We start from the raw sequence: 17,620 nt of genomic DNA, 5'->3' as shown, positions 1-17,620 counted from the left end.
AGCAGGAAAATATGCTCTATTAAACACAGCAGTGGGTAAACTGTTTAAAGTAAGTACCATGATAGAGCCTTTACAATTTGATTGATGGTTTTCATGATTTTACATGAGGTCAATTGTTATTCCCTTGAATACGTTATTTGTTTATGGGGATTTATTGCTATAGTGTCTGATCACCTCATAAATATAAATTAATTTAACCTTCCAAATTATTTATTTTTAAAGACATTTTACAAATAGGCATGAGTAAAGAACACTCCCTCCCTCTCAAAGAAGTACCATTCAGACTTTAATATAGGTTTCTTTTATAAGCTAGACAGCAGCTTTCTGATGAAAAAGTGTTCCACTGGAAAATGCACTTGTCAGACTCAAACTGTTCCATGGAAGTACAGTTTGATTACTTTTTTTTTTTTAAAGCTAAGCACGCTGCATACGAGTTGTTGCTTCTTGGGTGTACAGCTTAGCCTATCCTGTGGACAGCCTCAGGGCTCCCAGGGTCTCTGACTTCATGGTTGCTGGCTCATCTAGGTATTCCAGAGCCCTATTTTGGAAACAGATTTTAAAAATCAGGTTTCCCCATGGCACAAAAATCTGCTCCTGACTCTTAACTTGGACCAGATGGTCCCCAAAGCCGTGTATTTGCCCAGACTGAAATTTGACAGAGTACCTAAACATCACTTTATGGTCAGCCGTTTATAAATTCTTACCAACTCAGATCAGAAATGGGTGGTTTATGCCTGTAGGTTGTAACAGGTAGCAACAAACCCATTCTGTCTGTCTTAATAAGTTCCATTATTTCTTCTGACTGGAGAAGGTGAAAAGCAATCTCACTTGTCTGCTTGCCAGTCTTACTTGGCAGATGGTCGTGGAGCAACATTTGGCATTGATGAACAGGGAACTCTAGGAAAGTTATATGGTTATAGCCCTGCAGGGAAAAGGAAAGCTGACATTACTAAAACTGAATACATTGGAATTATATGAATAAGACTTTGAATCTGTAACACCAGTTGCAGGAAGGGAAAAGGCCTGTGCAACAAGTCCAATTGTGTCGCTCACATTCACCTCGGTTACCACTTTGTAATTATCCAGAACCAGTGGAAGGTAATGGTAGCCTTTGCTTTGACTTACGTAGTTTCTGCCAAAGCACTTGATGAAAAGACTAGGTGTCACCAAAGTTAGTGTAATCAGAATACTTGAAATTGCATTAACAATGCAGATCCGTAAATAAATACAGTATAAAAGTCTTGTTAGTTAGAAAATGTGCATAAATAAATGTTTGTATATATCGAGATTGTTTGTCTTAAATTGCCTCACCATATGAGGTAACTGTTGTTTACTTAGACGCTACAATACTAGGGATGAAGAACTTTCTGAAAGACCAAGGACAAAATAATAATAGAACCCCCTTCCTAAAACAATAAACACTTTATTTCTGTCTCTAATTTGTATACAGTATTTTAATAAAGTAGTTTCTAGGAAGTACTAGTTCATAGCTAGCTTTAGTTGCATTAATCTATTGAGTAATTGTTCACAATACTAACAGAGGTTGTAAAATTTTCCTCTGATAAGGTCATGAAACATACAACAAAAAGCAGCACATTTTCCCATTTTTGAGGCTGTTTTTACTAGCTTTACTTGCATGAGTAGATGTATGAAATAAAAAGGATAAATTAGATTAAAAAAAATACTTATTATCCGTGAGGGGCATAGAACCATTTAAACTTTTCTATTTTTAGCAATAAAATCATGATAGGAATAGTGTCATGTCCTGTCAGCTTTCCTTGTAAGCTCTAGTGATAGCTATTTGAAAGGGTAAATATGGATGAGAGGAATGGGTTGGAAAGAAAAATTCCTGCGGGTCCCTCGTTTAAGAAGTACAGTAGGCCTTTCATATTCATTTCACAGGACCCTATCTCTACATGCACCCCCATCCTTTTTTTTTTTTTTTTTATAGTAAGTAATTTTTGCTAATGAAGCATTTACATATTTTGGCTCGTTTGTTTGGCTAATGTCATGGTTGGCATGTTTCACTCATACATACATACGTAGTTTTGCTCATGGACAAAACAGGGAACAGTAATAGTGCTTTAGAGTAATGAAGAGAAAGCAACATGAAGCTTAAAAGTTATCATGCAAAGGCCCTAGATTTCCTCTGTGTTCACTAATGATGATGAGTGTGAACCTTCATTTTGTATTTAAATGGGAGTTTCGCACAAAGCCCCTGCATGCTACTTTTCCAGATATGGAGTGATATGAGACAAGTTTTGCCCATTCTGTTCCTGTTGTTCAGATGTTACTGATTTGATTTTGTGTTTATAATGTGATCTTCAATTTGTAAAAGTGTATGTTACCTAAAAACCCAACGACTGAAGGCACACAGTTCTGCTAAAAATGTAGAACGCTTCTAGATTTAATTATTGAAATGTATATTGCAGTGATTTACTTTTTCCGTTTTTATGCCTCTATTTCTAAAACATATTTCTGAGTAAAAATAAGAATTCATCCTTTTTTTTTTCCAGACCAAATGTGTGTGGATCACGTTACAATGCTTACTGTTGCCCTGGATGGAAAACTTTACCTGGTGGAAACCAATGCATAGTCCGTAAGTTAATCCAGTTATATGTTATGACTGAGGTTTATCTTTGTTCCTCTATGTCAGGGTATTTTTAATTGTATACCAGAACTGAAACGTGTTTCTGTATGGTTTCAATACCAACTAAACATCATTTCTTTACCATTTTAAATATATTAAGCTAATATACAAGTTTTGTGGGCTACAATACAGTGATGTGATACCAGTATTTAACAAAGGATTAATCTCATCCACATGTTCTGTTTTAAGTCTGTGGTAAAGGGATCCAAGGGGTGTGTGGACTCTCAGGAGCAAGTAGCTGTGGAACATGTTAATCTATTTAAGTAAATGGAAGGAGACAACAGCATCGGGCCAGCAAGTACATTTGCTCTGCTTGTTTGGACCATATCCCTGAAATATATATGTAGGGATATAAATATACACATACATACATCATCATGCTGTATGCGTATTCATGTGTACAATGTACCAGAAATGGTTGTTAAAGGCACTTTGCCTAAGGCTGATAAGACCCTCTCCAGAGATACTGAGGCAATGTGCTGTCAGATGGGAATTACTACTCTTGTGTGTGTCTGGTGTGGAAATACAGGGAGCATTGTCATGCCGCCTCAGTGCCATCCTTCCTCCAAGAGCAGTCTGGTAAAATGGACCACAGTTTCACTTTTCCAAGGAAATCTCCCTATATCTAGTGTGGCCTGGGGCATGTTCCAGAGATTGTGAAGATCTAGGTTTTAGCTGTCCCTTATAGAGATGTGGATGAACAGGAAGAACTGTTTTGGTATTGGTTGTATGCAATTTAATGAGTTTGTAGGTATTTATATTATGGTGCTGAATGCATATTTTCTATTAGGTGTTTTTTATGTGTTTGGGGTTTTTGAAGCATATTTTAAAGGCATTTGTGTTTTCTTTATAGCAATCTGCAGACATTCCTGTGGGGATGGATTTTGCTCTAGACCAAACATGTGCACATGCCCAAATGGTCAGATAGCCCCCTCCTGTGGTTCAAAATCAAGTAAGTATTTCTGTGTCTTTGATACTGCTCTTTTGAGTCTGTGAAGCTACTAAGGTATGTTAGATAGTTCAGTGGTTGGTATTTAAGACAAATAACCTCTGAGTCACCAAACGTACTTTTACCACAGGAAAGAAAGCGTAGCCTTCTATGATGAAACTGAAGAATGACTCAGAGGCTAGCTATTGGGGACACTCTTTTCTGCCAAATTAAAACCAAATTAGTTTTATTGGAAGCTATATTCATTTGCCAGTTTGTAACACTAATTCCAGTTTTCCTTGCTTTCTGGAAAATCCCTTATCTGTGCTCAATGCTAGACATGCACAAATGTGCAGCACAAAAATTGTAATGAGAGATGACTGTTGACAATTGACTGAATTTGACTTGCTTTGTAATTCTTCTCTCATTTTGGGGGTTATTAAGTCAGACACTATGCTGTATTTTACATACATAGGCCTACAAGTATTGTAGCATTTCCTTGCCAAGCTCAGTACACATCTTCTGAATCTAATATTGCTGACCTTCTTCAGGTGATAGAGGTACAGGTGCTAGAGGTGTTATATAGGTGCTAGGGGCACAGAACTGGTGAAGGTTTTTAAGTGGAACAGCTTCTCAGAAAAAAACAGATGTTTTGGAAATGAAACTTTTCAGAGATGACTTTCCTAGAAGTGTTTGGATTTCAGGTTTTCAAGGAAGGTTCCCCAGATCCACAAAAAAGAAATTAAATTCATTCAATGAACCAGATAGCTCAATGGCTAATCATGGGTAGAGTATCTGATACGAAGTAGGATTTTGCTTGGGATAGTATCTCAGTTCCTGTCTGAGATGCCAGCTGTAATCTCCACTGTATTCTCTTTTAAGTACAGTCCTTGTCTCTTAGAATATAGAAGATTTTGTTTTTTATATAAAATGTGAAGGAATAATTTGGGGGGAAACTGGTTCCCATAAATGCCCATAACTATCTGAACAACATGTTAACTGAAGTCAGTGGGGGATGCACTCAGCTGAGGTCTGTAATATTATGCAAAATGGTCATCCTTTTAATTCTGAATATCTTTTCAGACTCAGTGTGTGGTCTGCTTTGCCCCTGTATTTTTTACCTTGCCTTTTCTAGTTGATAAGAGTTTTTCCACATAACTGACCACTTCAGCTTGTGGCTTTAGCATCCTTTTCATGCAGTAACAGTGGAAAAACAATAACAACTGTGGAATGTAATGGAATGGCATGTACTAAAATGGTAAATATTGTTCTTTGTAGTTCAACCCCTTTCTCAGGCTCCTGTTAGGGAGAGACCAGCATGAGGAGGAGGGTATGGCGCAATGGAGCTCCCAGATAGTACTGGAAGGAGGAAGGGTGCAAAATGCTGCACAAATGTGTGTGGTGGTGTGTTCCTGCCTCACTTTGCAGCTACTGGTTTACCAGGTGGATATGCCTTAATCCTGTAAGCCAGTAAAAGAAGGTACAACTTTCTCACAGGTCCCCTTCAGGGTACAGAAGGAGAGATATATCCCTACATCTGTTACATGTTTTGGCACCTTAGTAAAAGGCAGGAACGAGTGGGCCTTAGCATTACCTCATTTTTTTCTTAGGCCACACTGAAGTATTTAATGACTCAAGACTTAAAAGAAAAATAGAGTATGAGTAAAGTTACAGTTCTTCTTGTGGTTCTTTTTCTGAAATGTTCTACCATTGATCTCCATATTTGTAGCCTTCATTGGAGTTTCACAGATAAATGGGTGCAGAAGGACTTTACTACAGTTTTTAGTCAAGCAGCTTCTAAAGCCTATATGACATAGCTATTTTGGTTGTTGACAGTTACTTCTCCTAGGTATGAATATTCTACTAATCATAAGCTTTAATCAGTGCTGACATTTTTTTCCTTACATTGCTACAGAGGTTTGCCCACACTTAACATTTTATTAAAACAGACCAATTCTAAAAGCAAAAGTGCCTGAGTTGTTGTACAGGGAAAAGACTCCACTGCCTCTGTGCACTCTTTTGTAATAATGTTTATGACCCAGCACCTCATTAGGACTTACAGAACATACACTTTCTGTAAGTTATTTGCTCTGTTGGCACTGTAGACAAAATCCATGAATACGTATTTACACAATAGACCACAATGACTTAGATCTGCTATTAGGAAACAAAGTAAACGTAAACATAAAAAATACTGTTTGACATCAAAGGGTTACTGCCAACTCCCACTGGTAACAGTTAATATTTTGTCAGAATATGCATTCATGAAACCTTATTTTAATTATATGTTTTAAAAAATGAGAGAAAACTCTTATTAAAATAATAATAAAAAATTAAAAGTAGATGATAAAAGTTTGTCACATTTAAAATACAAATAACAAACATGAGTGAAAATACCGTGATCTCTCAGGATTAAATGTATGGCTTCTGATGTACAAGATGTGTCTGTGTTGTCTTTTGGATATTTTAAGCTACGTGTGTCTTCAGTAATTAAGGGATCAGTAGTGGGCACAGCTTTTATAGTATGTACAACCATAGGCAGAAACCAAATTCAGTGGCTCTTACAGACTGGTTGTCTGCTGGAATCAAATAATTAATGCAGATTGGAAAGCATGTGGACTGGAAAGCAAAACAAAGCCTTCAAGTTTGATTCTCACGCAGGTCAGTTGTTGGGACTTTTCTGGTTACGAGTCAGCTTTAGGAATCTGATTCGTGGTTGAAAAGATCAACTGGTGGTTTTCTCAGCAGGGGTTTTCGTGACATCAATGAACTTGCTGGCTGAGTAGTGGTTGTTTCTGTGTAATTAGTGAATTTTTGGGTATGCTTACAGTAGGCTTGGAGATAAGATTGCCACGTGTGGAGGCATCCCCTCCGCTGGCTGTGATCTGTGGGTGGCTCTGATGTTGCAGGTGCATGTGTGGGGAGATGTCCTACACCCTGTGCTGTGCCAGCTCTGTGGCAGCTGCTCCGCTGCTACCTGCCAAACCACCCGGGCCATGGCTGCTTTGGCCTTGTCTGTTCGTGCTGCAGCCATGCCCCTGTTTGTGCTGCAGACATGTCCTACAATCCTGCCATGTTGTTGGAGTTGCTGCTCTGCCCCTGTTGGAGCCAGGAGGCGAGTGAGGCAGAGGAGGAGGAGAAGGGTCTCTCCTTCAGCATCGGGCACCTTTCACTGCCCCCAGGGTTATGGGTCAGGTGTGTCTCTGAGTTCAAACACTGGTTTTGCTTCCAACCTGTTTTAATCAGAATGGCTTGGGCTGGCCTAAACAGGGAAGCTGTTTGCTGATGGGGCTGCCTGAAGGAAGGGAGCTGTGGCAGAGGCAGCGAGAGCTGCGGTGTGTGCTGAGGGTGGCAGCCGGCAGGGACAAGTGTCTGCGCTCCTCTGGCAGGCTGCTTACACCACCTGAGTGCAAAATGGGGCCGGTTCCACTCCCCCCATGAGCAGCCTCAGAGGCATCAGCTGAGGACTGAGGTCTTGCTGAGAGACCATGTGCTGTGGGGGGGAGGCTGGAGCCTGGGCCCTTGGCTTTGCACCCCAGAATCCTACTCCTTGGGGCGGTGTGGGAGATGTCCATTCAACGGCAGTAAAACCTGGAGCTCAGCCCCTTCTGTTACATTCTGCTGCTGTCAGAGGTGGTAAAAAGTCTTCAATTTTAAGTGTTTCCAGAGTTTTCAAGGCTGCTGTGGGTTTTCTCAGCACCCCATGTGGGGCTGCAGGCCCGCGTCCCGTCCCGGCGCTAGCCACCATCTGTCTCCTGAGTCAGTCACTCGACAGAGAAAGCACACTTGAGCATCTGGGATGTGATGAGGCCGTCATTCCTTGTTTACAGTTCCTGGCAGGCAAAGCCCTGTGTCATGCACGGCCCGGGTTGGGAGCGTTTCCTCGGCAGTGGCACAGAAAGAGGGAGGCAGCCTCTCCTCCAGTGCCCGCCAGCCGGCCCTGAGGAGCACCTGCGGCCTGGGGTGCTGGGAGAGCGGCTCTGCTGGCTTTCTCACCTGAGGGCCGCAGTCCCTCACACCTTACGTTTTTTAGTTTGGGATCACAGAGTAGATGGCATTTTTGTTACCTTTTGGCTGCTTGGTGAGCTCCCGAACGTTTCATGAGCGGTTGTGGTGTGATGGTGCTCTTGGTGTGATGAAGTCTTTACTCAGTTTTGCTGGGAATTTAAGAAAGTCAGGACTGTTATGCATAAGTGTGCAGATTGTTGTTTCACTTTGGTAAACAACACAAACCTTGCCCTCACACTAAGCATGTCTGGATGCGTTTGGTCTTGCTGGCTCTTTTGCAGGTTTATAAAGCTATGTTCCTGAAGTTACTCCCGTTCTGACTCAGAAGTTTCCAGTTCTCACTGTTTACAAATTGGATCTGAAAGAGAGCAATAATTGATTAAAAGCAATAATTTGTTAATGCTGTTAACATTTGCTGTGCATGCTGAGGTAAGGCAAAGCTATATGCATTGATTTACCAGCCTTATGGTAATTCCTGTGCTTTTTCCTTGAGTCTCTGTCAGTGTGATAACTTGGAACAGGTTATTTCATTTACTGAATATCTCTGCTGACATTAATGAAATTGTTGATAAAAGAGACTCTGGATCTGCATTAATATGCTACTTCTCAAAAATGCAATCTTAAAATCACATTCTGAGCTCCAGACAGCCTTTGCATGTGTTTCTATAAACTTTTGGAAGGGTAATATTTCAGAATAGTCTGCATGATTTTGGAAATACTATTTTCAATATTCCCTCAAAAGAGGCCAGAAAATAAATAATCAGTTTACTAACTGTATCTCACTGATTTTCTTGCATGGTAATAAGGAAGAAAGCTCACTGATTTGAATGGCTCATTTTAATGAAGATGACTGGGTGTCCCAGCAGTCTCCCATAATGATTTTAGTTTAAAAGAGGAAGAAATATTTTACCTTGGAAAAGTTCCTTTAAGAACCAGTAAGACAAATTATGGAAACTTTGTGTGTGTGTTATGTGTAAAACCACTCCTTATCCCAAAATGGGGAAATATACTTTACTTTTACTTGAACAAATAATAGGAAAATCATCATATAAGCTACTGTTAACCTTTTTATCTCAAATGTAGTTCAAACTATTTAAATGGCTTTGGTCTTCATGTGGGAATGGAAATTAGCTCTTGGCATAGCTTGCTCTAATTGAAATCAGTTTGTGGTTTTTAAGTTCCTTCCCTGCTTGACAGATGATATCATTTCCTATGCTTTTTGTAATCCCCTCTGTTTTTCTAAGATTGTATAAAGCTAAGTTGAACTACACATTTTAAAGTAACTATACACCTTTTTCTGACCTACTTAGGACATTATCCAAAAATCTTCACCAGCTATTCACTCTGTATTTGCAGACAATTTTACTCTTTGTTGAGGAATGTTAGTACATTTTTGTTGCCTGAAGTACTGAAGTACATCCAAAGTAGAACAAAGATGTACCATAATTATTAGACACATAAGAAATGTAAGATACAGTTTTTACTTTTATAATTGAAGAATTAAGAGTACTGGTGTTTTAAATGCTAGATTGTTTTAAATCCTTTCTCCAGCTGCATGTTTATCTTCTGTGGATTCATATTGCTATAGAAGGCAACACAGTTAAAATTACTATTTCTACTTGAAAATAAAAATAAATTCCATTCACATACTTCTGAACTGTAAAAGCCAAATGATGCTTAAGGGCTTTGTGCAATGGGAAAAATTCAGTGGTTGGCATGACACCTGTTAGCAACAAGCTCTGGCGGGACATGCAATTTCTATTTCTCAGTCCTGAGCATTTCAGACAGCATGGTGTAGGTATCCAGTGCTCCATCACTATCTACTGAAACGCTGATCTGACCATAATCCTATCTGGGGAGGAGCCTTTCATGTGGTTCCTGTTAAGAGGAAAACCATTTCCTGGCTGCTTACTGGAGTGCCTGCCCCGGTTCACAGCTGTGTTGAACAACAGGACCCGTAAGGAGGACTTCAGGAGGCCTGCCTGCTTCTCTATGCCTGATGAAGAGCCTAACATACTTGATGTTGTTCCTAACCTCTAGTTAAAAAATATATTTGTCCTTAATACTAGAAAAATGCAGCACCAACTTTTCTGCTTTACTGGCATGAGACTTAAGCTGCATGCTAATCATTATAAATGGTGGGGCCGCAGCTGAGGAGAGTGTTCTGCTGCTCCCCTGCTGCTGCTCCTTGCAGAGGAAGGTTGTTGGCTCTGGGGAAATGCTGTCTGTGAGCTCTGCAGCCCCCAGCACACCAGCTGGCAGCAGCTTTACCTGGAGATGGCATGAACCCACAGATGGCACACAGAAAGAAATCACTCTTATTTTTCCTTTTCGTGCAAGAAGTACTACATGGGCAGATCAGCTTCTGGCATTGTGTGTGTTGGCACAACCAGGCTGTCTTCAGGAGCTTCCTTATATGCTTCCCTTTAATACTTTCTTCCCCCATTGCCCAGATGATAAGACACTTTCTTCATGGTGGTATCTGCCAGAAGTTTAGTACTTTTCCTTTATCAATGGCCTTTTCTCATCATTGCAAACTAGGAGACAAATTATGTGGATTTATGCTCATATGAAATGCCTTTGACTTCAGTGAATAAGGGTGGCATCAAGTTCTTGCACCATGTGCTACATTCCTTAGGAACTGTAAATCAATATTGTTTTCTGTACTGCCATCTGAAGTATCTGTCCTAAAATATACATCCTTGGTTTTGAATACTGGTTTCTAGTCCATAGACTCAATCCCTAAAAAAAACAAACCAAACCAAACAACCCTCAGTAGACAGTTAAGTGTTTCTGACTGGTTTGATTTAACTGAGGAAAATCTCTTTTCCTTTCAAGTACAACACTGTAACATCCGGTGCATGAATGGAGGTAGCTGCAGTGATGACCATTGCCTCTGTCAGAAGGGATATACAGGAACACACTGTGGACAGCGTAAGTACACTTTTATTAATGTAGATACTGTGTACAGTTAAGTAATTCTGGGGTATGTGGATTGGGCACCCTTTAGCACTAAATTTCAGCTGATGTTGAGCTTTTTTTTGATCAGGTACAGTGGAATTTTACAGGAAAACACATGACTTTGTAATGAATGCTGCGTGAATTCTTTCTGATCAGGACGATTAAAATAAACATCATGTGAATTCATAATAATTGGATATAACTTAATCCTGTAGTTCTCACACTACTATAATTCCCATTGACCTCCAGGGCTTTCTACTCACTAGAGCAATAGGCCATACATTTAGAATTTACATGGGATTCAGTTTTCGTCTTATAGACAAAATTAAGCTTTTTAATACAAAGACTTGTTTTAATTTCAGAGGCTTGCTAGTACTTAGCTAGTATGCTTTAGGAATTCTGTTCATTTTGATGTTGTCTTATTAGAGTTGATTGACGTATTTTTGATTTTCTCAATCAATCCTGAGCCAACAGCATTCCTGGATCTGCTGCTTGAAATCTCTCCCAAACTGACTCTGGTGGTCTCTTTGCTCTTCTTGGCTGGAATGCTGTGAAGAAACTCAAATAAGGATGTAGACACTGCTTTTAACCAAGGCTGTCATGTTGCTATCTAGTGAACTATTGCTCTGACAGAGAAAATGTGTTTAGCTCATTTAATGAAAACCTTTTGTGCTCTGTCAAAATCAATGGCACACTTTACATGAACTTCAGTGGGACCAGGAATTTACTCTAATAATCTGGAAGAGGATCACATGGTGAAAGGATTAAGAATTGTATTTCTGCCTTCTCTGTGAAATATCAAGTGGATAAAAGAGGATAAATGGAAACCTTCTTTCTACTGAAGTGAATGTGAAACGGAACAAAGAATAACATTACTCAATGAGCGTCAAATTGTATTTAAAAGCGTTTTTTTCCATGTGAATGTGATTTCTGATTATTTTTGAGAGCAACTGCTTATGGAGTTTATTATGAGGAAAATGGGGTTCTGAATCTAGTGACAGTGTCATATGGGGGAATAATATCTTGGACTAACTTAGTCAAAATAGATATTGAATACATTTTGCTATCCTAATTGATAGCATAAATTATTGAACATCAGCAAACAGCCTTTTAATACTGGATTGGTTTTCTATTACAGTAGAAGAACAAATAAATTTTTAAATTTTCTTCTGAATAGGAAGGAATTTTGAGGATTTACAGATGAAATTTTATTCTGCACCTTCTATCTGCAATCTCTACTATTTCAGCGTTTCTTTGTTGAAAGTTTGGAAGAGTCGTTATTTTGAAGTTATGTAATTGTCTAGCCATCCCAAAGAGAAAGGCTCTGAGAGGTCAGAAAAGCTCTGATTATTACTGTGTTTATATTATGCTCCTTTGAAAAGATGAATTCATTATACTAATGGGGCCAGGAAACAGGAAAAGATCATAAGTAGATTCTGGAAAATCAAGTATCCTGTCCTGTTATTTACCATTTTAACCAGTTTACCTGAGCTGGTCAAGTACATACCCTCATGTCTTTCTGGAAATAGCTCAATAAAGATTACTTTTGCCTTCCCTCTGATACAGCTGTCTGTGAAAATGGATGCCTAAATGGAGGGAGATGCGTGGCTCCGAACCGATGTGCTTGCACATATGGCTTTACTGGACCTCAGTGTGAAAGAGGTATGTGCCCTAAAACAGTGGAAAAATCAATGTTCCAACTTGCTTAATGGTAACTTAAAAATACTTAAATAGTAATATGGAATAAAATAGTTAAATAGTAGTATTTTTTTGCTGCCTATGAGAAAGTAAAATAGAATTAATGTTCTTGTAGATGCATCTGCAATGTAAGGAAACTTTACTGAAAGGAAAACTCCAGTCTAAGAAAATTGTGGAGATACTAGTTATGGAATAACACAAATTAAAATGGTAACAACTTTCTTAAATGGTCTTTTTAATGAGAAAGAAAAATTTAGCATTAGTTTAAAACCAAACATTCAATCTTACCTTCTTTTGTGATTTTTATATATCACAAGTGTTGATTGATATGATTTTAATGGTTAGTTCCTCAGTTCATGGTAGGTTTACCAAGTATCATTTTCTTTTCCTGGGGCAAAAATACCCCTTTACTTATTCTAAAAGGGGGGTTGTCAAGCCTTTACCTATTCTAATCTATGGTTAAATTGCTTGGATTTGGTTCTGTTAGTCTCAATACTGAAAATAAATTTTAAGTAGCATTTTTAGCAATAAGTGAGCTTCATAAGGATAGAGGCCAGGATGAAACACACATACAACTGATGAAGGCCTTTCTTTTGTTTACTTTTTTTGCTATGAAAATGCTCCAGTGGAAGAGGTGGCAAATAAAAAATATTGATAGGTGATTTTACTCAAACTTCAGTTTCTAAGTCATCAGAAAATCTCTTTATATCTCCAATACATTTGCTTACCAATGATAAGCAGCATCTTGCCTGTCTGTCTTTGGCATGTTTTATTTTGGCAGAGTTTATTCAATTCTTCTTTCCATTTTGTACAGATGTATCGTTACCAATTTTAACTTTTTATTAGTGTATCCATAGTGATAATCACAGCTGTTTCCAGATGAAAACACAGCTATACCAACTGTCTTATCTGGTGTACGGATTTTTTTCAGGGCTATTAAACCAATTTAATGGTTCATTTGAGAGAGACTGAACAAGGTTTAGGTATAATCCTTCTGTTGAATTTTGTAATATTAAAAATAAAACATTTTCACTTGTTAGAGCTATCAATTGATCTGTTTAGTTGGAAATTCATGCATAATACTCATACAATAGGTTGCGTTACATATCTGTGAACCTGGGACAGAATAGACATTAATAACCTGATTTGGGGCCTTGTGTGTAGGGGATGTGTTTAGCACATGAAATTTCTGTCAGTGACTCTGTCAGATGATTACCGCTGTCGGTGCTGCACCTGGAGTAACAGTTGGCTTTTTTGTATGAGCAGTATAGGTGGGTGATGCAGAACAATAAATCTTAGGGGACCAAAGCTTTTTGTTCTGCACTAGAGCAGATGGTAGGATGAAGAAGGTATGTGCTGAGCTCCCTACAGCAGATAAAATTGCTGTGTTGGTACTGTGTGCAGTCTTGCCAGTTGTCCACTCAGGTGTTGTAAAAGTATGATGGTGAAGTTTCTCTGAAGATTGAGAAGTAGCTTTGTTCTGAATCTTGGGATCTCACTGCTGTTAAAGAGTAAGACAAATGGAAAATTAGGTTAAAAATCCCAAGTTTGAAGAGAAGGCTTCATAGATAATTGATGTGCTGAATATTACTGCAAAGGCTTTGAATTTCAAGCAGTGGCTGCTTGTTCTCCAGGGGTGAGGGGTTTGAGCCTTCAGTCCAGTGAGGAGGTGTGAAGCGCAAGTTCAGAAAAAGATTTTTCAATGTTGTTTTTATGTTGCCTGATCTGGGACCAGTTTGACTCTACCTCATTAGGGCAAGTTTCAAGGCTGAAGCCTGCTTGCAGCTTCAGTCCTGTCCCTCAGGGTTCCTGCCTTGTGTCGGGTGGAGTGAGAAACTGGTGACACAGAGCCATTTGAGCCAAATCATGCCGTCATGAAATCCCATGCATGTTACTGAGCACAACTGAGGTGGAAATCTCTAAGTTATATCCCTTGTCTGTAGGCAGTTTTTACTTAGAACATGTGCTTGATTCTATAGTTATCAATAGAAGAGAAAATAGACATTAATAAGCTGTAGTATTTCTGGCTAATGCTCACTGCAGTATTGAGGCCAAATGGTAGTCATATCTTCCTAGAAAACCTCTGAAATTTGGCTTCTTTCACAGAGGTTCCCTGCAGCCTCTCTACCTAGCTGAGCTAATATGTTCCCCTCCTCTAAAAAGGGTGTGGTGGTTTTTGGTCCCAGAATCACATTATGCCATCAGAAAAACTTTTTCTGAAGATAACTTTTCAAGTATAAGCTAATGTTGGTCTTAGTCAGAATAACTTGCATTGTTCAGCACATGCACCTGTGTGGTCATTAGGGAGTTGTCTGGCTGCATATGATTTTACACATCTGTCAACCAAATAAGAGGTCCGTATTTTGAATCTAGCTTTGGAAAGTTATGTGGATTTGTGACACTCCCTGGTGGGCTTCTGATGTATATGTGGATGGATATTATCCAGTAAATTGACAGGATTCATGCCTTGTAGAGTAAAACTGTGTCTTTATTAGAAAGAAAAAAAAGGCAGGAGGGTGTGGGTGTGTAGAATAAAACTAAACCAAAGCATCTCTGTGTGTGGAGGGCGGGGGGAGGAAATTACTCAAGAGAAATAGTCTCTTAAACTATCCCATTTCTGGGGTAAGCAGGAGAGGCAGATTGTTTTGGAAACACCACTTTGGGATATAACTATAATGTGAAGTGATACAGTTTTGTGGCATGCACATTCTCCATCTGTTTGGCTGTGGTTTGACTTCTAGGTTATGCCATGCCACAAGCTAACAGAGATGTAAGTAATGTACTGCTGTGTATCATGCAGTGCTTTTCTCTACAAGTGTCAATAGTAACAGTCGCAGAGTGTTTGTGGCACGTATGTCACAGACCAAAGAATATTCCAGCCTTTGCTGCATATGTCATAGCCGAGAACTGTCTTGAATAAAACAGTGCTGAGGCAACCGAATTCATGGGGGTTATTCCAGTAATCTGACACGGAAAACAATTAAAATGCTGCAGGTGGTTGCAGCAAAGTTAGAGCCAGTTTCTTGCATCCAGAGGCAAGTTGTTTAGTTCTGTGTGTACTGTTTTAAGTAGTTTTTGCGTACATTTGGTCCATATTTGTAATACAAATTAGGCTGATTGGTATTACCTCAGTAAATGCTGACCATATGATTGTTAATGAAGATCTGCAAGACTTCTGTGTAGGTCAATAGCTTCAAATATGTCCACAATAAAAGGGCTTTATCTGGTGAAAGGCGTGCTGCTTTCACGGTGCAGCAGACTCCATAAAATCTGTGGCTTGACTATTTATATGTATTTATCTGGTCATTCTTTGAGAGGGTAGCAGCTGGCCTTGGACAGGTTTGGCACACAAACTGCTTTTTGTGTGTGTTGGAAGTGTTAATGATGGTACAAAACACTGTAAACATGAGCAAAAGGAATTTTTAGATTCATTATTATCAGTGGAGTTCCTCTTCATGTTCTAGGAGCAGGTACCATGTCACTGGTGAGATAAGCTTCGTCAGAGCTGGATTGATAACTGTAGCATGGTCGAAAGTGGTATGCATGTATCCTTAGCTCCCAAGCTGTTGTGTATGGTGTTTGGCACTTTTCCATAGCGGGGGAAGCCTCCTGGGCTTACTGTCAAGTATATGCAGGTGTATCGTAAGGACAACAGACCTGGCTTTTCTGTGGGATAACGTTCATCAAAAAGGTGAACTTGACATAAGCTAAACAATAAAAGTCTAGTGGAGTTGGAAATGCTTCCTACAGCAATTTAAGACACATTTAAAATGCATAGTCCAGAAAGGAAAACTTTTCATGGGTATTGGCTCAGTTAAAATTTGAACTTCAAGGATTCCTTCTGGAAGGTGCTGAGTTCTCTGGCTGCGATCCAGTGATAGGCTTTGACGTGCATTTAAATTCAAACTTGACATGTCAATAAGCTTAAAATTACGCAAGTGCTTAAGGGCCTTGTTGGATTTTGGCCCAAGCTTTCAGAGTCAGTTAAGATCTGCGAGGTGCATTCAGCTTTTAGCATATCATGTAGTCATATTGTTAATGAAAAGAAATCACAGGTAACAGAAAATGAAGGTACAATCAGAGCAAAATTTCTTCTACTGGTTAAAAACTGGATGCCATCTTTATGCCATTTGACTTTTAATGCTTAATAACTTGAGTGAGTTGCAGATTTTGTGGTTCCTTTTAGAGTTGCTGAAGAGATTGAGAGCAGAGACTTAATTTATGTTCCCCTTAGGATGATTGAGAACATTGACAGCTCTTTTTATTGTCTGTAAAAGAGCCTAGGAGATTTAGCTGGCTATGTGAGATGCCTACGTTTGGGTCACATGAAAACATCCCTATGTCATGCACTTTATGAAAGTCCAGAGAAAAAAGTCATGTTAGAAGTTCAGACAGATCAGACATCCCTGTCAGATTTGGTAGAACTGTGTCCTCCAAAGTTGTGCATAAAAGCTTTCTTGGCTCTTTGAATCTGTTTCTCTTTGGACATTTGGATGATTATGCTTTAAGAGGGTGAATTCTATATAATATAAAATTGTACATTGTTGTTATCCTTGTATTGCAAAAATGCAATGAAATGTGCTTTTCTTTTTCTGTCTGGATCCATTTAGAGGAACACAGTGGAAGCTTAGAATGTGTTACAGCCCTGTTTGTTTACTTGAATGCTTGTGACAACATCAGGGGCTCAATCCTGCTGCATTTTGGAGTTGTGCCACTCGCTTCACATAGGAGCAGAATTGGGCCTGATGTAGTTCAAATATTAAAAAGCTACCACGTGTGTTTTGTTTTTTTTCTGGATTCAGAATATGAGCAAATGATTGCTTTTACTTCAAACAGAGTCGTTTCTGTACTGCTCTCTTCATGGCAGGAATTTTTGCATAATTTTTAATTATATTTGGCCATTATTAGAAGTTCCCAGAATTAATGCCATATGTAAAAATATCTTTTCCGGAGCCTCTCTATGAAACTGCAGCCGCTGAAAGGAGTTGAGAGTAGTGTAGTGTTGTGTATATTTTTTTCTTTCTAAATATTATAATGGGTAGAATGTTTTCACAAAGAGGACACTGCACCCCTTAATGTGCCCCGTCTCTGGTATTTAGTCTAAACGGAAAGTAAATAACAAAGTGTAGATAGCAGTAAAAGTATGTTCCCAAAGCCTTATGTTGCATTTAAAGTAGTATTGCAGCATATGGTAGCTGGCAAACATTTGAATAAACTTGATTTCTGTAGCTGTCTTCCAAGAAACACATCTGTTGACATAGACATGTAGTTTCTGCAGCCCTGTAACATGAATGCATGTACAGTATTATAGCAGCAAACTAAAGGATGGCTAAGCATGATGGCCTGGAATAAGGATTCTTGCACACCGTTTTCCT

General features: G+C 39.0%; 1 protein-coding gene across 1 annotated transcript in view; it reads left to right on the top strand.

Moving 5' to 3' along the window:
- FBN1 (fibrillin 1) overlaps positions 1-17,620 on the top strand; it is a 145,469-nt gene that overhangs the window by 2,206 nt on the left and 125,643 nt on the right. The window contains 4 exon segments of the mRNA XM_009644016.2: positions 2,517-2,599; positions 3,504-3,602; positions 10,425-10,520; positions 12,114-12,209. Coding sequence (XP_009642311.2) covers positions 2,517-2,599; positions 3,504-3,602; positions 10,425-10,520; positions 12,114-12,209 — 374 coding nt within the window.

The sequence above is a fragment of the Egretta garzetta genome, unplaced genomic scaffold, assembly GCF_000687185.1.
Source record: "Egretta garzetta isolate BGI_Z169 unplaced genomic scaffold, ASM68718v1 scaffold287, whole genome shotgun sequence".
NCBI lineage: Eukaryota > Metazoa > Chordata > Aves > Pelecaniformes > Ardeidae > Egretta > Egretta garzetta.
This window is presented reverse-complemented; position numbering and strand designations above follow the sequence as displayed.